Source organism: Poecilia reticulata, chromosome 5 (genome assembly GCF_904066995.2).
Source record: "Poecilia reticulata chromosome 5, P_reticulata-male-v2, whole genome shotgun sequence".
In the NCBI taxonomy this organism is placed as follows: domain Eukaryota; kingdom Metazoa; phylum Chordata; class Actinopteri; order Cyprinodontiformes; family Poeciliidae; genus Poecilia; species Poecilia reticulata.
Window position 1 is genome coordinate 13,628,603 of NC_088834.1, and position 26,464 is coordinate 13,655,066.

At 39.1% G+C, this 26,464-nt stretch overlaps 3 protein-coding genes across 6 annotated transcripts; 1 reads left to right on the plus strand and 2 right to left on the minus strand.

Annotated features, from left to right (window-relative positions):
- Positions 1–1,364: 1,364 nt before the first annotated feature.
- cplane2 (ciliogenesis and planar polarity effector 2) lies at positions 1,365–3,692 on the plus strand. The gene is made up of 5 exons (XM_008408689.2): positions 1,365–1,712; positions 1,997–2,149; positions 2,266–2,390; positions 2,520–2,656; positions 2,911–3,692. Exons 1-5 carry the CDS (start codon positions 1,601–1,603, stop codon positions 3,131–3,133), a joined length of 750 nt encoding a protein of 249 aa, XP_008406911.1. The 5' UTR covers positions 1,365–1,600; the 3' UTR covers positions 3,134–3,692.
- Positions 3,693–4,213: 521 nt separating this feature from the next.
- LOC103464526 (rho guanine nucleotide exchange factor 19) lies at positions 4,214–8,372 on the minus strand. Its single transcript, XM_008408690.3, has 12 exons — positions 7,986–8,372; positions 7,775–7,918; positions 7,638–7,699; positions 7,091–7,554; positions 6,856–7,016; positions 6,622–6,774; positions 5,655–5,784; positions 5,508–5,582; positions 5,057–5,149; positions 4,828–4,967; positions 4,556–4,714; positions 4,214–4,476 (listed from the first exon to the last, which is right to left on the minus strand). Exons 1-12 carry the CDS (start codon positions 8,141–8,143, stop codon positions 4,434–4,436), a joined length of 1,782 nt encoding a protein of 593 aa, XP_008406912.1. The 5' UTR covers positions 8,144–8,372; the 3' UTR covers positions 4,214–4,433.
- Positions 8,373–8,827: 455 nt separating this feature from the next.
- ddi2 (DNA-damage inducible protein 2) lies at positions 8,828–20,932 on the minus strand. Of its 4 annotated transcripts, XM_008408694.3 has the most exons (10): positions 20,490–20,932; positions 18,435–18,564; positions 16,902–17,207; positions 16,384–16,510; positions 16,068–16,195; positions 15,536–15,664; positions 14,775–14,878; positions 14,413–14,605; positions 11,672–11,720; positions 11,316–11,405 (listed from the first exon to the last, which is right to left on the minus strand). In XM_008408694.3, the coding sequence occupies exons 1-9, from the start codon at positions 20,625–20,627 to the stop codon at positions 11,710–11,712; spliced, it is 1,266 nt and encodes a 421-aa protein (XP_008406916.1). In that variant the 5' UTR covers positions 20,628–20,932; the 3' UTR covers positions 11,316–11,405; positions 11,672–11,709. The 4 variants fall into 4 exon arrangements, with proteins under 4 accessions (XP_081463201.1, XP_008406914.1, XP_008406916.1 ...); XM_081607075.1 differs by lacking the exon at positions 11,672–11,720 and having other exon boundaries at positions 8,828–11,405; positions 15,536–15,656; positions 16,132–16,195; XM_008408692.3 differs by lacking the exon at positions 11,672–11,720 and having other exon boundaries at positions 8,828–11,405.
- Positions 20,933–26,464: the final 5,532 nt, after the last annotated feature.

The window sequence follows — 26,464 nt, forward strand, 5'->3', positions numbered from 1 at the left end:
ACTTTTTTTTTTTTTAATATAATGTTTGTAACAATTTTAGCATAAAGTCCTTTACAGAAACATCTCCACACCTTTTTTTCCACACTCGTACACAAATAATGACACACTGCCAGGCTAGGGTGCGGCTAAAAATGCTAAACCCTCCAAACAGGAGTCCAACAACAGCTCTGACACATTAAACGTCCGATATCTGTGTCATATTCCAGCAGAGATCGAGCATCCACACCCATTCCACAGGCACCCACAGTCTATTATGGGAGCCTCATATGTGCTGACAACTGTAACAAAAGGGAGGTAAATTACAAGCCTGGAGACAGAAACAAATAGGCTTCTGAAGATTCATGACCTGTGTAAAAAAAAAAGTTTTTTCCACTTTGAAAGATTTGAGTATGTCCACATCCTACAGGAAATGTGGCTAATTAGCAGCATTTTCCAGTTCGCCCTGTGATGTGTGTTAGTTTATCTTAGAGGATATAATTCCACACAGTCAGACAGCATTACAAAGTATTTCTTAAACCTTTGTTAATATAAAACTAATCTAAGGGATTAGTTGCTTATTGTTTTAAGACAAAGGACTTCTGCAAAATGATTTCAGTCAGCTTTCTGCTGAAGAAATGGTAACAGAACAACATCCTGCAGGTTTTGACCTTTCCCCGTTTGAATTCCAATTATTTTTTCTGAAATGACAAGTTAAAACAGGTTTTCTTGCTCTTCTCGCGGTAATTTAATCACTAATCCTGGCATTCACTTTTTTTGTTTAGAAAACAAGTAAATATTTGTTCTGAAAGTTAAATGAATAGCATTCATTTAACAAACAAAATAAACATATTGATGACAAAATATTTTCCTGTGTGAGAGAGACAGGTGTAACACAAAAATCTAACGATTCCTCAAGGGATAATTATTGAGTTGCTTTGTAATATTTCTCCAGCACTAATATAAAAACGTCCATACCTTTCATGAAATGTTGTTTTCTAGCGACCCCACGTGGTGAATCATGAAATGTCTTTGTGTAACATTCAAAGGTGTCCGAAAATAGGAATCTTAACATCCAAAAGTTCCCAGACTAGAGAATGTTATGGTCTGTTTTTTAAATATATGAAATTCAGTTCCCTAATAGCAGTGATTAGAAACTAACCAATCTGATTTCAGCTTTGTTATCAGTTCAGCAACACATAAACTCTTTGAAACTGACGGAAATCTATAATCACATAACTTGTTGATGAAAAGAAAGAAATGTGGTATGATCTGAACTCAAGCTTATCACAATCTCTCATAATTAAGAGATTAATTAAGAAATATTACTTTTAAAAGTGGTAATGTTAAATCCGACAGACAACGAAGGCAACATTCCAAAACGGAAGTGACATAAACGGTTGTCAAGGGACAGATTTTAGTTTACGGAACTGCTAGCATTTTTGCTAAAATATATTTTTTTCCTCATTACCTTTACTTTCACTGTACTTTTGATTTTGGGGCATGTTTGTGTGAAGAATCGTTATTTTAATGCTGGATTCTATCAACTAAGCAAAACTTGGTATTTGTGTTTGGAACGAAACCGAAGAGTTTGTGATGCTAGCTGCATAAATAAGTTGCATATATGATGGCAAGAGTTCCTCCTGGAGCATTTATTGTCCCTGACTGGCATCGATGTAAGGATAGCAAAGAATACTTCAACAAAATTATACATAAGAAGAATCGGAAGAATTTTGGTAATTATTAACACATTAAGTTGAGTTTTAATTTTGTTATTTCCAGTATCAAGTCTTCTCGGTACTAGAAGTCAACTAAAACATTTATGTCCATTGATGGAAAAACTGGTTAATGAGCCAATACAAATTCTTCTATGACACCTAGACTCAAATGCATTTAAACTTTTTGAAATAAATATCAAATGTAAAGACGATTCTTATTTTTGAGATCTCAACACCACTTACTGACAGATTCTGTTTAAAAACATCCAACATAGCAAACAGGTTTTTTCTTCTTAAACCAGGCCTGTTGGAGTCTCCTGCCATGCCTCCACATGCAGCCGTGGATACACTTGATTATAAGATTTTCATTTCTGGTAAAAGTGGAGTTGGGAAAACAGCTCTCGCTGCGCGCCTTGCTGGTCTAAATATTCCTAATGTGCACCATGAAACTACAGGTAGGTTTGATTTGCAGCACTGATCCAATTATTTTTTTTCTTTTTCTTTTTTACAACTCTCTAAGAACACTTAGAGAGTTTTCTGCTTTTAAACTTTCCTTTTGATGCTGTTCAAGGGATTCAGACGACAGTGGTGTACTGGCCTGTGAAGCTGAGGGAAAATGGTAGAGTGCTTTTTTTCCGTCTGCAGTTGTGGGACTGTGGAGAGAATGCCTTACGCAGATTTGACCATTTGCTTCCGGTATGTATTGAATATGAAGCTATACGCAGTTGAGAAGAATTCCCGGGCATAAACAGAAAGAAAAAAAAAACACTTAATAGAGTTTGTGAGATCTTTAACACCGGATTTTTTTTCTTTCCTTTCCTCCAGTCCTGTAAGGAACAGGTGGACGCTGTCCTCTTCCTTTTCTCCTTCACTGACAGGGCATCCTTCCAAGATTTGTCAAATCAAATTCCTAAATGGACCGAGTCAACTGACTGTCTTGTCAAAGTGGTGGTTGGTACAAAGTATCCTTATGAAGAAATAATTTTTCACAGCAGTTTTTACTGCGCAGCTGTACATTTGTCTTTGCAAAGACAAATGCATAGTTCACGCAGCTGGCCAGAAGTGCACTGGAATTGGGAGTTTTTTTGGCAACTGTTTCAATTTCTGTAATTTTATATGACGGTCTACGTCCACTGGTCAACTTGACAATCAAAAAGACGCTCTACTAGCAGGCAGACGCCAAAAGATGCATGTTTTCCCTCAACGCTCGCTTCAGGTTTGATCTCTTCATGCACTGCGACGTAGCAGAGAGGGACGTCAGGAAGTTCCAGGAGACATGGAGGTTACCTGTGCTCCACTCAGGTGGGGAGGTCAGCGATGGGCTGGGTGACGTAGCCCCCATACTCAACTGCCTCGCCGAGAACCTGTGGCATCAGGACTGTGTTAGAGCTGGAGCAGCTGGTCGGGAACAGCAGCATGAGACAGGGACTCTACCTTAAAAATCCCTGATCAGTCATTTTGGTGGAGGACAGTCTAACGGGAACGACTGGTATCTCCTACCTTGTAGTGACGACAACAGGAGCAGCAACCTAATGGATATTTTGTGGTTAAAAAAAAGCTACAATTTCAAGGCAAAACTCCTTTTCATGCATTACATGAACAGGTTTTTCTGCTTTAGTTAGCTTTCAAAATCAAAATTGTTGCTATACCTGCTGCCTGTGCAGTTTTTCCAACCTCTGAACCTTTGAATACTTAGAATCAGCAGTCATTGGTCTCCAGCTCTCTTCCCAGTTAGACTGTAGCAGAAAATTCCTCATTGCAAATCTTTGTCAGTCTTGTCACGTTATGGGTTCAACAAGTTATAATTTGAGATGAAACTCTATCCATTATAGGCTTAAGTGATGAAGTCAGGCCTTAAATTAACACACTGCTGTAGATGCTTCAGGAGCCACACTGACACCTCATTTCAGTGTTTGAGTTTCTGTCTTGCCATTTCAATGACCCATCATGTCAAATTAAAAAATGGTTTAAGTAGAAAATAAATAGTACAGCAAAATATCTGATGTGCGTCACAGTGACATTTGACAAAATGCATCATCCGTTACTGGTTTTCATAACACATCGCACTGTGTGTTAATGTTTTCATGATGTGAATCACTGAAATGCCGTTGCTGATACATGCAATACAAATAAATTTGAGGAGTGGCCAAGCTCCAGTCCTGCAACCTGTAGATGCCGCTCTGCTCTAGCAGAGCATTAGCAGATCTCTGTAGAGCTTGACTGCATGCTAGCGAGTCAGTTTTGCCATTTAATTCACTTCGTCGGACACATCTAAAGTTACAGGACTTCGGCCCTCAAGGAATGCAGTTTGAGACCTCTGTATTACAGCATCAGGAGACCCAGAACGGAAATGCTGGCTTGTGTGAACCAGCATTTTTTGTTCACACGAACCGACATGACTAGTTTCCATGAACTGATGTTCAGATGAACCGTTTGAGTCACACAAACCAGAGGTTCTTCAGATTTAAAACCTGTTTTATCACAAGATTTTACCAAGTTATTAACACATTCAGAACCACCCAGCTCATAAAATTTTTTATTTATAAAATACATTAAAGTTAAACCCCAGTGAAATGGTGACACCTTTATACTCCCAACATTATGTTGAACATTTCTTTAAGAGTGTGCACTGGTGTGAAAGAAACAAGTCCAAAAAATAAAAAAGTCCCCCCCCTGAGCCCCCCAAAAAAACCAAGATGCATCCCACCCCCCATTTAAAAAATGATCCAAATCCAGCCATCACTTGTTAGAAAGTGCTTTTATCCATACTTCTTTCTCAAAGCTGCAATTAGAAAAAAAAAAAAAAAGTTTAATTCACCAGTTTAAACTTAATAAAAACATTAAAGTTTGCCCAATTTTACCTTTTACTTGCAATCAATATAATGGCAGTCGGCGGTCCCATCTGACTCTGAGACAAATTTAATATGAAAGAATCCACAGGAAGTCCCAGAATTTTATTCGCCAACACAGTCACATGTTCAGGGAAGATGGCATAATCCAGCACAGCGAAGCGTTCATACCTGGAAGTGGGAGTACAAAGGTTGGACTTAATCAGTTAAAGAACACTGCAAAATTCACTTCCTGAGCACAAACACCTCAGCCGTTTTTGTTCTTAAAGAGTTAAGTGTTGTACTTTTTTGAGGAGATGATCAAGAGGTCATTGAAGAGGTGGAGGTAGATCCTGACTGTCGATAGTTTTGACCCATAGGTCACCACAGTGTCCAGGGGTCCGTGGAGGACCAGGAAGCGTGTGCTTTTCACCAGAGGAACCAACTGGCAGGGATAAATTCAGAAATTTGTGTCATAAATGGGTGTCCGTTACAAATTCTGAAGAGAAATGTTGAAAGAAAAAAACAAAACACCTTAATGTCACCAAAGTCCATCAGCGTTTCCAGGCGGATCAGTTCCTCCAAGCGTTTCATCTTTTCCACTTTCTGGTCACACTCCAACACAATCTTTCTCAATGTAGGAAAGAACATTGCATGCTAGTGAGTCAGTTTTCTAATTTTAATGTGTTAAAATTAGAGAATGGAAGTATTCCTAAAGGCCACGTTTAACACCAAATCTCATTTCAATGAATCCAGGAGGAAATCAAACAATGCCCAGTTATAATTTTTTGGCTTGTTCATAAGTGGGCATTAGGAAGCTGCAGCCAATACATTATGCAGTTACTATGTTTACAGATAATTTCATGGTGGGATAAAATCTGAAAATTGCTTTGCGTTAACTTTTGAATCAACTCTGGACTCAAAGGGACAGGGGAAAAAAAAAAAAAAAAAAGTAATTCCTGCAACTCGGAGTAAACAGCCGTACCTCATGGATGCCTTTTATGGCCTTTGAGAGATTTGAAGCTGCTTCAGAGTCTGGCTCGGTCAATTTTAAGATGTTCTGAAATCAAAATTGAAAATTAAAGCAGTGTGCAAAGTCAGGCACTCATAACCAACCCATGTTACGTTTTACCTCCAGTAGAAGTTTCATACGCGTTATTCTCTGAAATGGGAGAATCAGGAATGATTTCAGTCCTTGTTTTTGACAGACCGGGTCCCTTTCAAGCTTCTTCAGAGCATACACAAAGTTTCTGTTTTGCTGCCTAAAGTAGGGAAAGATTAGCTTAGTTATGTGCAATGAAGTCCAACGTTCATAGTACATAAAATCAGTAAATATTTTGTGACATTTCAATTTCAGGCAATAGCTGTTTGGCATCAACTCACTGGAATAGCTTTAAACATTCAACATTTTATCTTAAGAGACCCAGTTTAGGTGCATCACAAATTAGAATCAACTGGTAACAAAACCCCAAAATTCAATTTGATAAAGTTTACAGTTTTGTTATGAGAATATTGACTGAACCTGCTGTAGTCACGCATTACTGGAAAGGTCAAACAGGAAGACACACAAACCGATCACAGCAGCCTTTAGTTTAGACTGTGAAGCAAAGTCCACTCAAGATGTAACAAGGAATGGATTGCAGGATATTGGATATTGCATGGATTTATCCAGGATATTGGTAAAAACTGTCCCACACCTTTTGTTAAGTCAGACCTCAACCAGAGACATCCTACCTGGAGTAATGAGAAAAGACTAAACTGCCCCTCAGTGGTCCAAAATTTCTGCATTTTTGTTTGCAATATTGAAAGTTAACTGAAAGATTATTTTTTAAGGCTTCATTTGCTGCAAGCCATTTTTCAACTTGATACTTGAGGTTTCACTGCGTAACGCAGCTATGAACTTGTTTTACTTTGATTTGAACTACAGAAATTCATCTCCAGTGCAATGATATTCCAATCAAGACATCTAAAAATACACAGTTTCTTTTAATTCTAATTAGAAACGTACAGTCTGACCTCTTATCAATTTTCCCCAGTAGACCATAAGGTACTGTCCATATCCAGTTCATCCAGTATCATTCATTTCAGAATGTGCTTACATCAGCTGGTTGACAAGCGACTCCTGGTACGTCATATTGGTCACATATGGGACGTAGTACTGCTTAAAGTTTCCACAGTGTTGCAGCACAATGTCACCAACTTGAAATATGATCAGGCTTTCTCCCAGTCGAGCTTCCAGATCCAGAAGGAATCTTTAAAAAGACACCAGTTCAAACTGGAAACAGTCATTCATACTGAAATTAAAGACATCCAGTCGCATCAGAGGAACTCACTTTGTATTTGCTTCCATCACACGTCGGATGTTGTAAAACAAAGTATGATGCTCCATTGTGGACATCGTCTTCTTCAGCACCTTCGATGCGTAGAAATGGTTGACGAGAACGCCGAGACTCTTCAAGTAAGACACTTCAGAGCCGATCAGCTCAAACATGGACTTGTAAAGCAATGAAAAGAAGTCAAATACCAAAGCAGCTGAGATCATTTTGTTCAACATTTTAAGCCACGTACCTCCTGAAGGCCAATCTCTTTGGGTGTCAAGATGTTGGGCAGACCAGAAGCTTTCACCTCTTCCAAGTCTTGCCAGAGTGTGCAAGAAGTCAACCTAATACTGGGTGGTTGAGTTGGGGATGGAGCCTCAAACTCCAAACGCTTTCCGAAGCTTAAGGTAGAAGCTCGTCCCTGGGAACAAGACTCAGTTGAGATCGAATCAGCAGACTGATGAGGGGATACTACTCCAAAGTGGCTGTGGCGTCTCAAAGCAGACCGCCGGCCGTGAAAAAAAGTTGGAGATGTAGGTGAGGTCGAGCCAGGGGTCAGAACAGGAGACTCGCCCTCTAAATGGTTGCTAGCCCTCAAATGTGAAAAGAGACCATAGAAGGACTCAGATTTGCCCAGGTCTGACAAAAGCCCATCTTTGAGTTTGTGAATCTCGTCTCCGATAGCCTGCAAGGAGTAGTCCTGATACAAAGGGACTGCAAAGAAAAAACAGAGTCCCAGGCGTTCAATCATTTTCTTCAGTAAAAACAAAAGATAAAGAATATTTATTTTAACTCACAAATACTGATGTACTTTGACTGGAATGTCACACTCTGAAATTCCTCATCTGAACTTGCTTCCCTGGGTTTATAAGAGGCCACATTAGTTAAACTATAACCCTGTTAAAACAAAGTACAGTTTTTACACCTCAGTCACCCTTCTTCCAGATTCTCCTCCTCAGGTAAAGATGAATCATCCTCTTGAGGTTCAGGGCAAGAGTGTTGGTCTAATGAAGGACTCAGCAAATCCCACGCCTGCTCACGTTTGGTGCGTTTCAGAGCTGAAGACAAATCTAGACGACTAAAAAGGAACAAAAGTCACAATCAAAACATCCTGTTTATTTTCGAGTCCACCTGTTTCACCTCACCTGTAATCCTCAGGAAGGTCTGTGTTGTCGCCACTTCCTCGAAGGTCATTTTCCAGATTAGAAAACCCGATATGAAGTTCATTGCCTTGCTCCAGATTGTCTGTAACGTCGTTTTTAAAGCCATACATGCCGTCTGCTCGGACATTAAAAGAAGCCATAAAGAATGAATCCGGGCCGAAAACCTCCCATATAACACTGTCTGAAGAAGCTCCAACACTCTGCTTAGATTATAACTATGGACGCAAACTACAGCAACAGATGCAGTCAAACTAAATATACTTTCGTCCAGTTTGAGCAGCAATCACAGGAACAGAAACCGGTGCGTCATCTCAGAAACGCCCAGCTGGACAGCAGCACTCCCTGACAGTCAGCCGGCGGTTGACCTGGGCGGAAAGGATGACGAGGGCGGGGTATTCCGTCTTCACGTGGTGCTAACTCTAAATATACCTAGTTCATTTCTATATAATGCAGTCATGTACTCACATTTATTCAAGTACACACAGTCCAATTCAATAAATATTATAGAACTTTACTTTTACCGCCCCTTTCTTGCCGCTTTACACAAAAAATTAAATGGTACTGAGTGCAAATGCTAATTTGTTCTCAAATAAATAAAATGAAATAATGACAAAAAGTGCAGTAAGGATTCATTAAATTGGAATATTTGAAAAGTAAAATGCAAGGGTTATGAATAACGTACAGCTGAACTGTGGATAATATCCCACTTTCCTGAGAAACAAAATGTTAGCAGTAAGATACGAAAGTTAAATAACAATATTTCAAATACCTCCCTACTTGTTTAGCATATGAATAATAAAAAATGACTTGAAACAGACAAAGTATACAAATACTAGTTTCATTTTATTTGCAATTTAAAATTTCTTACAAGATAAAAGTAAATAATGAAATCTGCCTGAATATTGTAGGTATGACTCAAATAAAGCCATGGAAATCCTTGATATATGATGCACTGACAAGATGGCCAGACTCAAAATGAGAGAAAAAAGGGATGATTTCAAGTATAAACACACTATGAGGATTTGACACAAAATAGAAAGTTTCAGAACAAGAGCTAAAAAACAGGTTCTGTAATCTACATGTTGGAAAGCTTTTGGATTGCAGTCATACAAACAGTACAAGATACCTTCTGTAAGAGACATGCTGAACCAGAAAATGCCATCTACTGTCGCATATAAATACAATTGGTATTTTAGTGATGTTTACTGTTAATTTAAAAGATTTCCAATTATTTGTGACTTTGAATATGAGCTGCTTATGTTCCCAATGTGCAGTTCTGTCATCATTTGGGCTACAAACAAGAACATCTGCAAAAGGAGCACAGATTGTATTCATGATTAACAGATTTTTCAGAAAGAGAAACTTTGAATATTTAAGGGTTTAAAAATTAATTGTACTATTTGTATGTATTGACAAGTCAATGTTGGGAAACAAAACAAGCCCCAAAAAAAAAAAAAAAAAAAGAAAAATCAATGATACCAAATTGCTTAAAAAACCAATTTGATTGATGGGCTACCCAAAACATCTGCATGCAAACACACCTCACATATCTGTAATAGCCAAAAACAAATGACCAGTTGTCTTGTTTCCTCTTAGATTTTCTTTATGACAAACCAGGAGACAAGATCCACTGCAAAAGCACAAAATACTACCAAGTATTTTTGGTCTAGTTTCTTATTACATCGGAAATAAGGAAAAACTAACTTCTAAGCAACTTTTCAGCAAAATGTAGGAACTTGTTTTCAGTTAATAATTCCTTAAAATTGATGAAAAAGTACTGGTTTCAGTGGCAGATTGAATTATAACAAGAGACTTTCCATGTTACTTGAGGAATTATTCATCTTGTTAAAAAGCTACTTGTCAGCTAAATCTGTCTTATTTCATGAGTATTTAAAGATAGTTGTGTTACAAAGTAGACCAAAAGTACTAGATAAGATTTTGTGTTTTTGTGTTCCCCTGTGGCTTTTCCAAGCTCCCTTTCAAACGGGAGACTGAGACATCTGGATCTGCAACAAGGTATAAAGAGGACAGATGCTGAGTCGGGAGGCCGGGGACTCTTGTGTGATTGCTCATGAGTCTAGGTGGGCACAGTGATGCTGCGAGCCAGAAGAGCCAGCAGAGCGATCTCCACTACGCCGTGGGCTTGCTCCAGTGCCTCCACCGCCTCCCTGGCAGAAAAACCCGCTGCCTGGATCCTCTGGATGTGCTCGGCTGGGAACTGTTCCATAAAGGGACGTGGAGAGGGTGGGACGGGGACCGGGGACGACGAAGGTGGAGGGGCCTGAGTGAGAAGAGGAGCAGACGAGGACGAGGTGCTTGAAACTTCCTGTGGCGGGCTAACAGCCGCTGATGCAGGGCTGAGGAAAGCTTGCTCCGTCTGGAGGGAATCCGGGGTGTTGGCGGCTTGTCCGTCTGCGACTCCTCGTCCGTGTTGCCCCTCCGGTGGTTCCCTGAACTCGGGGAACGTTCCAGAACCGGGGGAAACCTCTGGCTCAGGGTGAGAAGCGCCACTAACGCAGGTCTCTTCTCTATCCTCTGAGCTGTCGGGGCACCGTGGCGGTTCGAGCCCTTCCCCCATTTCTGCTGCGCCTTCATGCAGACGCTCAGCCTGACCTTGGAGGTCGGGGACGGGACTCTCCGACGGTTCCTCGTCAGCAGCACAGTTAGCTTTGGCATCACTTGTTTCTGCAGCAGCTGCGTTGGCAGTAGAAGGGGCAGGCTGGGTGTCTTCTGGCGTCGGTGTGCTTGGCTCAGGGGAAGCTTTGTCCGAGTCCTGCCCATGCGGGTGGGACGGGGAGCAGGACATGCTGCGGTTCTGCGATTGCACCAGCAGCTCGTGGAGCTCCTTCAGCGCCGCCGCCAGGGACGGGATGCTGTCGGAGCTGGAGCAGCGGTCTCCGTCAGGCTGCTCCCTCTCAGCGGAGTCGGCGGGACACGCCATTTCGACGGAGTCGGCCTCCGCGGTCTCCGCCGCTTCGCTTTCGCTCACCTCCTGGTCCATGGGCTGTTCGGGCACACACTCCTCACGCGAAGAGCTCTCCACCTGGTCAGATTCAACATCGTCAGCTGGCGCCGCCCCACTGGGCTCCTGGGACTCACTGGCGAATATATCCGATGTTGGACTGTGAGCGGGGGACAGGTCGGGTTCGCTTTGGAGAGGCAGAGGGTGGAAACGGTCGCCATGAGGTGGAGAAGCATCGTTTTCTGGGGTCAAAGGTTGAGGAAGCTGTGGGGCCTGCTGCACGGCGGCCGGCGCAGACTGGGAGCGATCCAAGGTCGGGTTCTGTGATTGACAACTGGAAGGGCTTTGAGAGGAAGAGGAGGGTATGGCCATTCGGTCTAAGGGTCTTGGTAATATAAATGGCGAGGGCTGCAGTGAGGTAGTTTGTCCATCTGCAGTGTCTAATATGGGAGAAAACAGAACTGGGAATCAGCCAGCTGGACGACGTTTCAACCACATTTATGAATGTTCAGCTCTCTCGCACTAACAACTCATGAACAATGCTACTTCTGCTTTTAAATGTCACAAGCTCAGGTTTAATACACCAATAAGTAAACATAAAAAGGTACGACAACCACACAGCAGCGAAATAACAGCAAAATAAAAAACTAAATGATTCAACTGCAATGGACTTAGCTCTGGCAATGGTCTTGTGAGTTTGCAGTACCTGGTTGGTCGGGCCCTCTTCAGCTGTCTCCAAATGCATCAGTGCTCTCCTGCTCAGGGGTTAGGGGCACACACCACACACATCATGCAAAGGGACGGAGAAAGTTAGCAGTCACACACAGAGCATGCAACCAAACCAAACCAAACTGTCGGCCTTTTCACACACGTCAGATGTGAAAAGTGTCATCTGAAAACAACCTGAGCCCGGGCCGGGTTCTTCATCGGGATGTTCACAAACCCGTCAGTCAACCGCAGAAGCTCCTGAATGAAGTCACTTCGGCTGAACGTTCAAAACCAATTATTAGAAATTTTAATCTCGTCATATATTGTTTTACTTTGACTGAGAACTTTTAAATATTTATCAGATCATAAGAAATCATCATGTTTGAGCCAATATTTTCAACCAAGGGACTTCATTCATCTACAGTTGACCATTATTTTAAGTTAACAGCAATGACACGCTTCTTATAACTGCTAACAAATGTTTCCACTGCTGTTTTTTATCATTTATCTTTTAAAATGAGCTCCATGTATATGAGATTGGAAGGACTTTGTACCATCACCCCAATCTTAAGCTCTCCACAGAAACTCAAACTTCAACTGTTTTTTTCTTTTTTTGACTCGGTAACATTAATAACATTAAGTCCAGTCAGAAGGAGGATGCTTGTAAACCTAAAAGATTAGAGTTTAAGGGTGTTTGTGACACAGTATTTATAATTCAGTCTCTGAGAACAGAAAATTTACATCAAATTCAAATTAGTGCAGCTGATTCTAGTTTCTGAAAAATCTGCAAAATTATCTCTTGTCTAATCAATCCACGTGTTTTTAGTGCAACTTCAAAATCTCAAAATATTATAATACTCGCAATTAACTTAAGTATATGTAAGCTTCACACCTGTGTTGTTTAAGTGAACTAAACTTTGCACTGGGGAAGACTTACTGGTGTTTATAACTCTCATATTCTATTCTTCAAGATAAGATGTTTTACTTATAAGATGATAGGGTAACACTTTATTTGAAGGGGGGTGAATAAGACTGTCATGACACTTTCATAAACATGTCAACACGTCATGAACATGAATACACCTTCATGAATATTTATGACTGTTGTCATAAAGCGTAATTCGGTAAATTATGACACTTTTAATACAAAGTTGACATTATTCAAAATGTCTTTGTTATGACAAATTGACATTAACCAAGAAATCATTACTGATATAAATTTGTTACTGATTGCACTTTAAAAATTAGGTAACTTTATGTTATTAAAGATAAAGTTTAAACAGTAATGATTTCTTGGTTAATGTCAAGTTGTCATAACAAAGACATTTTGAATAATGTCAACTTTGTATTAAAAGTGTCATAATTTACCGAATGACACTTTATGACAACAGTCATAAATATTCATGAAGGCGTATTCATGTTCATGACGTGTTATGTTCATGACATGTGTTATGTTCATGACATGTGTTATGTTTATGACAGTGTCATGTCAGTCTCATTCACCCCCCTTCAAATAAAATGTTACCGATGATAGATATTATGTAATGGTTTGTAACATTTCAGGTTAACAATGCTGCATTCATTTTGTCTCAGGTTCATGTCTGAAAACCTGCACTGTTTGACTTTTGTTGGATTGCTGTCGAGCCAGTGTTATTTGTTTGAGTTATCAGTACAAATCTGTCACAATGTGTTAGTTTTTTCTGTACAGATGTTGTGTTTTGTTCTGGTGTTCTGAAATGGAGCCATGCTCCTTAATTTAATTCTGTGTATTTCTGACTTTCTGAATGACAGTAAAGTGAATGTTAAATGTATTTCTCTCCATTTTGTGGCTTCACAACTCCAAAGGATTTGAAAAAGAGTTTGAGAAGAACGATGTTCACCTCTAGTTTGGTGGTCAGAAGAGAAAATAAACGGGTTATTCTAGAAGCTTTTATGTTTTATACACGGAGCCTCGTTGCTCACAGATCTCCAGTTTTCCGAGTTGGAATCCTAAGTCTGGGGAAGCTCTACTCGGTTTCTTTTTGTTTAAGAGCTTTGATATTCCCACTTCAGAGAGAACTCAAAACGCAACGCACCAATTACCAGAGAGTTTCTGTTAATGGAAAATCATCTTCAGTTCGCTCTTGCTTTTGTATTCCTGCCACCGGATGTTTATATTCCGTTTGCATTTCATTAATCTGATTCAGAAAAAAAAAACCCTCCTACGTCTCGGCTTGAACTGCATGTTCTTTTCAGTTTATCTGAGTAGGCGGCTCCGAGTGGTTCTCCTCAGACATTCATCTGAACTGCCAGCAGAAGCTCATGCTAGACTTTCATATCTTTGCATAATAGAAAGGTACTGTAAGTTGGCACTAATGCATAATTTTGGAGGGGATTTCCTCCAAATTTTGACTCGGTACAGAAAGGAAGACACCCACCATGAGCGGTACAGCTGACAGGTCCGTTACGCCAAAGACGAGACGCAGATGTTAAGTTTCACCTCATAAATATCAGTTTCTAGCTCTGATGACATAAAATCCTAATCTCATTGGACAGCGATCTGATCTCATCTTTTTCTTGAAACACATTCAAACTGTCGAGGTGATGACATGAAGTGACTGGAAATTCAGATGAGTGCGTAAATGAGGTTGAGAGTAAGAAGCTTTAAGTGGCACATGCAAATGTACATCTAACAGAGCTGGAGAGAAAAAAAAAATAATAAAAAAAATCAGTGAAACCAGAGCGCTGACAGCTTCTTACCACTCTCTTGTATAGATCTCTGAAGGGCCTCTGCCAGTTCTCTGTCGGCGATCTCCTCTGGACGCGCGTCCTCGCGTCCTTCTGGTCCGTACGCAAGCCGGGCGCACTCCGGCAGCTCCGCCTCAGACAGGAAGCGCGTTTCGGTGCCCGTGGTGCCGATGATGAGCAGGTTCTTCTTCAGGTCGATTGAACACTACGAGGAAAAACGGACAGAAAACGTCCCAAAATTATCGAGAGGAGAAAAAGAAATGCCTGTCTGCATGTGCGCCTTGTTAAATTACGATTTCATCTGTATAACTCATCTCAATTTTATTCTATTTATTTATTTTATCATATAGATATACTTTTTGAATACAGCTAACCTGATGTCTCTTAAGCATGTCCAGGCCTAGCAGCATATCCATCGGCTGGTCCTCCAATATGGAGAACGAACAAGGAAGGAAGTCTCCTTCTATTTGGACCTGAGCTGGAAGGAAGAAAACGGAGAGAAAGGAGAACAAAGAGTTAAAGTTTTATCATGATTTTGTAAGGAAGGCATAAGACTGTGTGTCACAGCAAATATAGCCCAACTTTTTGGGCTATAACACATATATTGAAAAGACTGGTATTGAAAAACAATCCCATTTGCAATATGGTTATTAAGGACACCAGTCGTGTTATTTGCAGCATTAAACTGCACACAGTAACTCCATTTAATCATATTTTCAAAAATATTGTTGAGGAAATGGTTGAAATAACAATCCGAACCATGTGGAGAGTTTTGGGGAGTTTTTAAACGTCAAGAATTGATATTTATCGTGACAACAATAAATAAAAACTCTATCACAATAAATTATAAACAATGAGATAAACCCTGTTTTCAGAGAGAATGATTTTCTGCTGCTCCACAACCAGATAATATCAGGACATTTTGTATCCAAATAGTTACATTTGACCGAGCTCTGCTTGTTTGGATTTTAAAAATTTGAATCTGCAAGCAGAGAAAAGCAACGAGTCGCTTCACGCTTATGAAATCACAACCAAAGGATTGTAAAACTAAAGAGGATAATGCATTCAGTGAATATAAAACCACTCTAGTTGTATTTTAATATACTCCATTTTAACATGTTGAAGAGCCATCTACCCAAATGAACTCTGCCGATGATCTTCTGAGTGCCCACTCCTTTGGCGATCCCCGCCCAGCGCCGGTCCACCAGTCGCATGATGTTGCAGCGCTCTGCACACGCTTGGCTCATGATGGTCATCTGCGCTCCTTAACATGACAAACAAAAAACGGATAAAAGGAGGACAAAAATTGACAAAACAGGACGGAAAGGTGCAATTTCGGTATCAAACATACTGTGTCGATTTTATTCATGCTTGAATGTCGGCATTAACGACTGTAACTAAAGTCAGACACTGATGGCTGGTGTGTTAATGTTGCTTTTTTACATGTATTCAAACATGAGAGAACGACAAACAGAAAGGTAAATTCAAATATAAAACAAATCCTTATCAACTAAAAGTGACATTCCCACTAACTTTGAAGCCAAGATATTTTTGAACATGCTGAAACTAAACCGCTGTTCAGCGCTCGCATGTTTTATTACCACTCCGTTTCTTGACCAACAAACTTGTAGAAACTTTATCAGGCATCAGGGTTTTATGTTCATTACCTGAGTCAACAAAAGCTTTCACAGGATGGCCATTGACTTTGCAGTTAATGTACAGCATAACCACCTGTCCAAAGCTTTCTGGGGCCTCCTCCATTGCAATTGTCATATTCTCCTCCACGTTGTGCTGCCTGGAAAAAGGAAGAAAGTTAAAACATGGCGGTTAAATACTGAATTTTAATGCACGGTTGAATTAAGTTAGAAATGGCAAAAATCATGTTCAAATTTTGCACCTTCATTATCAGTGAAACCAGAGCTGTGTTGTATTTTGTATTGCATTGTAGTAAGCTGTTATAGTGATTTTCAAATGTTTTCCTACCTGATGTCCTCCTCAATCTTTGCCTGAGCTTCCAAATCAAACGGATCAGCGGTCAGAAGTCTGATTCGCTCTTGCTCTCTTCTGGCTCGATCCTGTTGTTGCTCCAGCAGCACTTTGGTGAAACGCTCTGAGAAAAGAAAAACCGAGGGATCAAATAACTGCTAGTTGGGAGTTTGTTGATACAACAAATGTAAGCAGCTTATTCCAACAATCTCAGCAAGAGGAAAGGCAGTTTTGAAAGAAAAAACTGAAAAATCTTGTTTGCCAAAAATTGTGTATAGGAGATTGCAGACATGCTTGACATGCTTGTAACTGCAGAAAATGGTTGTTCTAAAATGTATTGACTTGAGGAAACTAAAAACAAATAACTAACTTTTCTGTATTTCTCTTCTCAATTATGCCCTACATAAAATCCTAATAAATTATATTCAAGTTTGTGTTGGTAATGTGACAAAAATATTAAAAACCTCCCCAGCTACTAAGCCTCTTTAAGGAACTAAAAACTTGAATGTGTTCACCTAAATCTCCACTCAGCAGGGCCTCAGCAAGTGGTGGGTTTCTCTCCTTGAGCAGAGAAAGCTCATGCGGATTGGATAAAAGCATCTGTTGTAGTAAGGCGGGGTTGTCCAGGCCCTGTGGCGAAGAGCCGCGAATGGCCATCGGTGTAGAAGGCTGTGTGGGGCGCGGCTGCGGCTGCGGCTGTGGCTGTGGCGGCGGCGGCGGCTGCTGTGGAGCTTGTTGCCGCGGCTGCGGGGCAAAACTTTGATTGGGTGAAGATGAGGTGCCAGGGACTGTGATGGATCTGAAGTCGATACGGGGCAGGCCTGATGAGGAGGAGAAAGGCAGAGAAGTTAGACTTTTCACCCATCCATCCACTGACTCCACCCACTGGTGGGGTGGAGGAGTCTAGAGCCTATCGACACTGGATGAAAGGCAAAGTACACGGGGCAACACACAGACACGCTCACACACATTCACACCTAAAAGAAGTTAAGAGACACTAATAAATGCAATTTTTGTTTAACCTGCTTTTGGACTGTGGGAGGAGGCTTAAGAACCCGTAGAGAACCCGCACATGCACTGGAAAAACAGGAAGACTGGGAATTGAACGTGGGACCTTCTCACCACCATGTGACAGAGCTTATTATCCTTATATGCACTGAGCTAACAGCCTGCAGGGAGTGACGAATGACCGTGAAAGGCAAAAGCTAACCTGACACATGGGACACGATGGCAGCAGCAGCAGCAACAAAAGTTAAAATCAACTTTTCTATTTTGTGGGGTGTGTTGTGGCGGTGCTGGGGTTAAGCACAACCCATGTATGGAGGTCTTAGTCATCGACGCAGCCGTTGCAGGTTCGATTCCTGGCCTGGCGACCTTTGCTGCATGTCTTTCCCCATCTCTCATTACTAACTTTCCTGACAATTAACTATCAAATAAAGGCCACTACAGGCAATAAAATCTTTAATAAAAAATAAAAAAATCTACTTTTTGTGCTTTGTATCAAGCCATAATGTTATTTCTCAATCAAAACCATGTCTGGTATTGAAACCTATCATAAGAACTACTTTTCAGACCAACGCTCCAAAGAACGGTTGTAAACGGCATAATGGAAAGGCATTGATGAAGGCAGAGTGTCAGAAAGAGCAGAAGTCACATTTCTTAAGTTATGCTGGATATACAAAACATTTTTATCAGAACTGAAGGTAATATAGTTACTTTATTGTGCTAAAAATGTCACTGCATTCCTGGAAAATACGTAATACTATCTCTTTCACATTTTCAACATTGTTTCACATCTCTAACCTGCATGTACACAAATGTGAATTCACTTTCACATTTGTGAAAATGAAATTTGTGCAAATTTCACTTGCACAAATGTGCACAAATTTTGCCGGTCGCTTGGTTGAGGCGGACAAGCGATTGTCACCAAATTGCAAAAGTTCCAAAGGAAATAAATGGAGAGGGAATGACGTTGCCTCCCGTGTGTCAAGCCCTAAAAACTAATAAGCCAGCCTGCTGGTCAAAGGAAATGTCAACAGACATGTTACCTGGAAAAGCTGGTTGAGTTTGTGGAGGCCTTCTGTCAGCTTGTCGAAGAACAACCACATCTCCATCCTTCACACCGTAAGTCCCCAAGGCACGGGTGGGGTCTTGTAGGGGCTGCTCTACATACGTGATCTGTTTGGAAGAAAGGTTAAGATTATTTAATCGATGGAGATCCCACTGCAGTCCAACCATGCTGCACTCACCATGAGCTACTTCTTGCAAGTATCTTGCTCTAGTAAATTGAATTTAAAATAGTATAAGAATTTTACAGGCTGCAGCCCGACAACAAGAGATAACATGAAACAGTAATTTGTCATTTTGCATAATGAGTAGTTTTATTTTTGTTGGAAAATAATAGAGGATTCATTAATGCGGTAAAATATAACATATAATCAAAATATTTTTGCAAAACATTGCAAGATCTCAGTTCTGAGCAGCATCACCCTGCTAGAACTTCAGCATCTTGGTCAAGAAGATCTGGAACAAACTCATTTCCTGACCAGCTAAATTACCGACAAATAAACTTTGAATGCATGGGAGAAATTTTAAATATTAGGTTCCACTAAATCTTGCATCGAAGCAGATTTTGGAATGATTTTGGATGAAATGTTACATTGGAACACTTGATGTTAAATGTTTTGAAGTGACAGTATTATTTGTTGTTTGTTTTTTTAGTTTTAAATAAAGTGATAATATGAAAGTTTGGTACTTTTAATCGAGGTTACTTTAATCTGGGAATATACAGGTCTATGTCCATTTGCAACACGTTTAATGCAATGGTTTATCTTAATTTAACATTCTTGTTTTCAGTATGTTTAGTAGAGATCTGTATAAATCTAAAATCAACAATAAACACAGTGAAGACACTGTTATAGTCTGGAGCAGAGAACAGAGATTAGTACCATCAGATTCACCATTGCCTGCTTTTTCTCCTAACACACTGCACATGCTGGAACAAATATCCAAATAACCAGGACCTCTACGTTTCTGACATAGTTCGTGGATCTTCTGGAAAAGGGGGCCTACATCCCAAATGAAAAAATGTCAGAAGATTCTGTTAGAAATCTGGCAAAGTATAAGCTGAAGGCTGTTTTCCAGTCAAACTAAATCAGTTAATTTTTGTACAGTCTTAGACCAAAGAGTATACAATTATGTGTTAGTGCGTTCTATTTAAATTTTCTTAAATGAAAAATATTTAGAGATCCACCAGTCAAGCCTTTTGTGGTTCATACATATTCCCGTGTTTTTTTATTGAGGTTTTTGAGGTAGTATTTTCACGTTTTAAACTGAAGCGATTATGACAGTATCTCTTTATGCATCAAATAATTTTTTCCTGTCCTTTTTCTATTTTTTCTAGTGTTTCTCACCCCACGTGTGAAGCTGTTGCTGAACTGTAGATCATGCAGCAGCAAAAGACTCACATTTTGTTTCTTTGATACAAAAAATACGAGCACAATCTCTACTGTTTTTAATTTTTCCTACTAAGTTGCACATTTCTTTGAATGAGAGTAAGTTAGTTTTAATAACTGCACAGTATATTTTATATATAAATATTTTTTACTTTTGTGTAAAACTACATGCTACATAGCCAGTTGATTGGTGCGTCTACATAGTTGTTGGTTGAGATCAAGCACAAGGCCAATGAAAACACTGAACTTTCCAATTAGTCCCTAAAACCATAACACCAGATTTATACAGCTATGTTTAGTGTTAAAGCTGTTAAAAATACACTGAACCTTAAACTGTAAGAGTATTTTCTAAGCTTACATTTTCTCTTTATCTTGATAAGCCAACCAGAAACATGTAGCTACAGATAACTACTTCATTTGTTCATAGTTAACTTTACAGGTTTGGCACTAAGTTTATGCTATGGTAGATAAAACTTCATCAATAATGTTCTAATAAACGAGTAAAAAATATGTCTAAAAGCTTATTTGTTGTTAATAACTCATGTTTCGCAACAGCTCAAGCGTCAAATCATCAACAGAGCGATTCATGCTAGCTAGGTTAGCTGCTAGCTGAGTTAGCTCCGCGGCTACATTCAGTTTGGGTCTTGCCTGAATTTCCCCAGCTGGGATTCCTGACTCCAGTTCACAAAGTGCTACAAAGTCCCTCAGCTCCAGCTCCGGGGACACGTCGAGGGCAAACGTGGTTTCTGGACGATCCCTCGGCGCGCAGAAAACGGTGACCAGCATCGTTTTGTGGAGCGGGGGGACAGAAACAGGATCACTGGACAAACCCTGTTCTTCTACAACAGAATGCGGTTAGTGTAGTTCCTTATGTCACACAGGAAAACACGATCACTACGCGGATTTTCCGAAAAATTGAAACGTGTATGTCGGTACAAATGACATCAAAAATCGAAAGTACTGTAAAATCGAAAGTCAGGCACTGTTTGGACTCAATTGGTGAACGCCTGACGTGACAGTTTCTCTTTTAAGAACAACAAAATATTAAGTATTGCTCAACAGTGCCACATGATTTACGGCATGTCGCACAACAGTACTTTCTTCTTCTGTGGTTGTTGCAAGCATTTCATGGGAATGTGCTCCGCCTACAGGAAGGAAAAGGGTAATGTACATGATAATTGTACTTTGCGATTCAACATATTTTTACTCAAGTAAAAGTAAAAAGAAGACGCCCAAGAAACTACTCGGGTAAAAGTTAGTAAAAGTACAATTTACATGTTTTATGGGATTGCCTGGATCTTACTGGTAAGGAATCCAAGGAGAAATCTGAACCATATATTGAAGCTTAACTTGCCACTTGACCAAAAATTTTTATATCTTGAGATTTATGTCATTGTGTGGATTGGAAAGAAAGTTCAAATTCTCAAAATCTGTTTAATGGTGACAATAATAACGATAAATATTTGGGTCAAAGCTCTACCTCCCACACATCATCAGTGGCAAGAAGGTTTAGATGTCTATGTAATGGAAAAAAAATACTGCAGGTCTTTATTTAAAGACTTGTTTATGTGGTTTCTTGTTATTAAACCACACGCCACTTTGGTGAGATTAAACTATTTACTAGCTTCACTTGATATGTTGATAAATTGATTTTTATTCCTCATTTAAAGTCTAAGTGTGTGTGTGTCTAAAACGGCTCATCAAAACTGCCTGATTTTTCTGCGGGAGACAATCCCAGACATTCTGCATATAAACAGCCAAAGAACCAAGATCTCTAAATTACTGATGCTGTGCAGGGATTAGTCAATGAAGTTACTCCTGTGGGTACATTAACTTATTATTTAAAGCGAGGCAAGTTTATTTGTAGTTCATAGCAGATTTCATGTACAGGAGAATTCAAAATGATTTGCATAATAAAAAAGTCTTAAAACATTTAAAAACACATATAACAACATATAGTACATAATAATAAATTACAAAAATGCAACAGTAAATAATTTTTTTTAAATTCTTGACTTAAAACAATTGAACATTTGAGCAGGTCTGATTCATTCAGGGAGTTTGTTCCGCAGGCAAGGAGTATAAGAGCTGAACGCTGTATAATCGTGTTTGGTTGTAACCGAGTACAAAGAGTAGCCATGACCCTCATGATCTGTTCTCGTTGGTTCATAATGGACCAGAGATCAGAAATATCAGAAATATTTGGACCATTCAGATATTTCGAAACCAGCAGGTGAATTTTAAAATCTACTACGTGACAGACAGGAGGGACTGGTTTTTGTGGTACACAGTGTATCACTGAAACACGGGTGGTTAAATGTGTTATTAGTGACATAAATAGTTTCTCTCTGTATAAACGTCTTTACGCCACACTGACAGGTGTGCAGAAAGTGCTGTGGTTTGGTTTAACTGCCTAATATGTCGCCTTCTTTGATTAGTTTTTTCTGAGGCTACAAAACAAATTAACTGCAGCCGAATGTAGGAATTATTAACTTTATTGCTTAAAGCTCAGTGTTGACTTTTAAATGCTCTTCTTTGGCTCCAAACACCATAATTATTTATAAAGACATGCAGAACCAAACACGGAGAAGCAGCATTCTGCTTCTATGCACCATAAATCTGAAACAAACTTCCAGAAAACTGCAAAACAGCTGAAATGCAGGACCATACAGATGGCAAGCATCTGTATGGTTCCATTGAAACTTGAGGAACTCCACATGCTATTTTTTATTTATTTTAGTTTATAGTTGCATAAAGACTCAAAATAGTCTTAAATAAGACTCCAGTTAGGTGAGTGCTTGGCCTGAAAGAACCACCTAGTTCTTCTTCAACTGGTCTTCTTCTTATGATCAACCGTGTTAAAAGCAGCGCTGAGAGCGAGTAAGACCACGCCTGAAATGTTGCTGTTATTTATATTGAAGTAGCTACAGCCCACCTACTGTCTCCACCAAAAACTATTTGGCAAGTATGGGAATCATATAGTTATTATTACTGCAAAATGCAATTATCAGGCTTTAAACACACATCAGTCAAAGAGGCATTGATGTTTTTCAATTATCCATTGCTATTGCTATGGTTACATGTACTGTGTTTTAATAATAGGAAAATCATGCTAGTTAGGATCTTACACAAAAACTTTTTCCTTTTCAATGTTGCTTGTTAGTGTCTGATTCATATAAATACATTTCTACATTTGTAAAATCACAGTTGCCATGTTACTTTGCTTAGTTTTTCCCAGCTTTACATTTTCTGCTTTGCTCACAGATTAGATCAGAGTAACCACAGTCTTCCTTCTTTATTATTCCAAATACAGGTCGCTGATACTGCTACCGGAAACATACATCAGAGCACATCCTGTGCATCGAGGTATGATGGACTTCACATGATAAAGGTGTATGAAAAAGACAGAAAGAGGCTAAAGTTGAAAAACAGTTTAAATAAATAGTTGTTATGTTATACATATGGAGGTTTTATTTCTTTAAATGTCAAAGTCAGGAAACCACAATTTAGGCAGCAATAAAAGACCAATATTCTTTATTTTGTGTAAAGAAACTCCATATATTGCAACTTCAGTTGAGGTTCTTTACTCTTAGGCAAAAGTACAGCAGATGTATTTAAAATGTACATTATTATTACATATAAATCTTTCACAAGTTTGTATAATTCACACTTATATTTAGCTAAATGTTAATTCCAGTTGCAAAAAGCTTACTGTTTTGTGTTGTTTCCTAAACTAGTGAGATACATTTCTTGCAAAGTAGGGATATTTTAATTATGTGTCTTAAATTACAGATTTTGAGTTTTATCTTCCCAGAAAATACATCATTAGAGGTTTTTGCTGTTTATACAAAACCAAAAATGGTTAATGGGTTATTTTACTTTCATGACATTCTGCATTGATGAGTCTGCATTTCTCAGAAGATCATGTGTTACTATCCCTTCATACACGTCAAATTTGTTTAGTGGTTTTGGATTAAATAAAATTAAGACTGCACAAGACAAAGGTGATCTACAGAAGGACTTTTTAATAGAGAAGTCTAGAATTACCGACTACTTCATTTATTTTCTAAAAAGTGAAGCACGTCTTCTGAAAAAATCCACTATTAAAAAAAAATACCCACACAAATAAATTCAGAAATGAGCATAAAGTGTATTTAAAATATCTGTAAATGCACTAGATCCAAAAAGAAAGGTTCTGGTTTGCTATCTTATGAGCAGCAATTTAAAGTAGTACTCTTAGTACTCTTCCGTTCATGTGAGGTCAAATAGAAACAAATACTCAGCTTCTTTAATATTTAAGATGTTTATCTCCTGGTAATTTCAGGTTGTGAGTAAAAAATGAACTCATCTTATTCTTATCAGCAGCTCATTCTCAGAATGATCTGAGTTTTCACAGTAACATTAAGCTGACTTTTGACAGTATTTGAGCAGCGTTACGGACGTGCCTTTTGTAAAAAATAAAAATCAACTTGTCTCCGAACTTATAAGCGTGTTCAAGCCAGAGTGGAGGTGTTTTCAACATCCGTTTACTAAGAAGCATGCTTGTGAGTGGTTGTATATCTTGCAGGTTAATCATCAGTGTGTGGTTATTTCCATGTGCACTCCATATGCAAGCACACACTGCATGTCATGTTCTTACCGAAAAGCTGCTAAGTTTCCGTTACCTGAACCGCAGTGTACTTTTTCCCTCAAAAAAAGAGGAAATGGTCCAGATAAAGGTTAGAAAAACATAACAAAAATACTTTTAACGTAGAATTGTATTACTGAAGATAATGTTTTGTTTCCTATCTATAACCTCTATTGTAATGGAGACTGCTGAAAAGACTGGAAAACACAGATTTCAATCTTAATCTCCCTATAATAAACATTACAAAGAAAAACATATTTTTGCTATTTTACGGAACATTGTCTGGTAAAGTAGTTGCTGTACCAACCGTTTACTTGAAACATTAAAGAAGCAAACGCTAAGAAACATATTTATGCATTTCACAATGCCTATATGAGCAAGTTTATGAGATTCTGAGCTAATTACTTCAGAAACAAATTCAAAACTTAGTGTGAGACTGAGGCAGTTTTTTCAGGATTTGGGAACTAATCTCTATTCAAGAAAAACGGGTTTAAGAAGTCCAAAAATAACTCAGGAGGCTCCAGAGGCAGCAAATTCCCCAATATCAGGAGTTAGACAGAAAACAGTCAGCAGTTTTACTTCCAGTTTTACTGAAAATAAAACTACATGATGAGCTGAGACAAAGATTAAAATTGTAGCTATATTTGAGTTTTTACTTATTAAACAAATCCAAACCTTGTAGTTGCATGCATCGAGACTGACTTAATAAATATACTGGGTAGATTTGTTTTTAATTCTGTGGCACTACTGGCCTTTATTGAAAGTAATCAAACTAGAAAAAAAGGGAAGGCATGCAACAAATTCCCTAAGATCAGGACTTAAACTCTGTTACAGCTGAGTCAAAAACCAACAGCATGAATAGAGTAAACTCCAAATTGGGTAATTTACCAAAAGTATTGTTTTACAACCTGCTAGCTTCCAGTCAGGGCAATTTATAAATCTGTCAATGTAAGGTTCCTTTTTTGCTGTTACAATACACCATGCCGAAAACTCATGAATGAAGCTTGAGTTGATGTTATGCTTGAGGAACCTGGACAAAGTTTGAGCTACCAGAACCAACACAGTTATTGCATGACACGCAAAATATTGTCTTACCTGGAATGAACTCGCCAACGTTATTATACTTAACTAAAGATGTGACAGTAAACTTGCTAAAATGTTGCCTTTATCCAAGAAATGTCAAGCTTGATAGAGCTACTCCAGCTCTTAATGTGGTTTTGTCTCATCACCATCCTGAATGAATAAATCAGACACATGACTGTGACTCATCCTAGAGCTTGTTTTTATCCAGCAGCTGAAATCGAACATTGAAAACAGACAGCTGGTCACTCATACTACAAAAAGGATCCTTAATCGATGTAGAGGAGAGTATTAACAAAAAGGACTCCAGATAAATGTACATAGGATCAATCAATCAAATTTTATTTGTATAGCACATTTCAGCAGCAAGGCATTTCAAGGTGCTTTACATAATTAAAAGAAATAAAATTAAAAATAAAAACAGCATGTGACATTGAATAAACAGTATGAAATGAAAGAGATTTTGACAAAAAATTAACTTTTTAAAACTATGTGTGAGTATTAAAACTTTCTAACTTGTCAGTTTTAGTTACCCTCTTTTGAGGAAATTGAAGGTTTTTAAGTGCGCCTTAGTGCGGAACATACGGTCATTTTGTTGACTGTTCACTGCACTCAACTGTACACGGTTGAAAATCTCTCCATTTTATTTCTGGCACTGACATGGGAAAGTTGGCTGAAGTCTACAGTTACGTTTTCATTTTTTTTTTCACCTTCATGTCACAACCCCCACTGAAGAGCTGTGGCACGCCCCCTTTTGGAAAAGCCCTGCTCCAACTCATTGTGTTCCTACACCAAAGGCACGTTTAGTCCCTCTACTGACCTCTGGGTTTGCCTTTGGATCTCCTTCCAGTGGGATTTGACCTGGAAAACCTCAGAATGGAGGCATTTTGATCAGATGCATGAACTCCTTTAACGG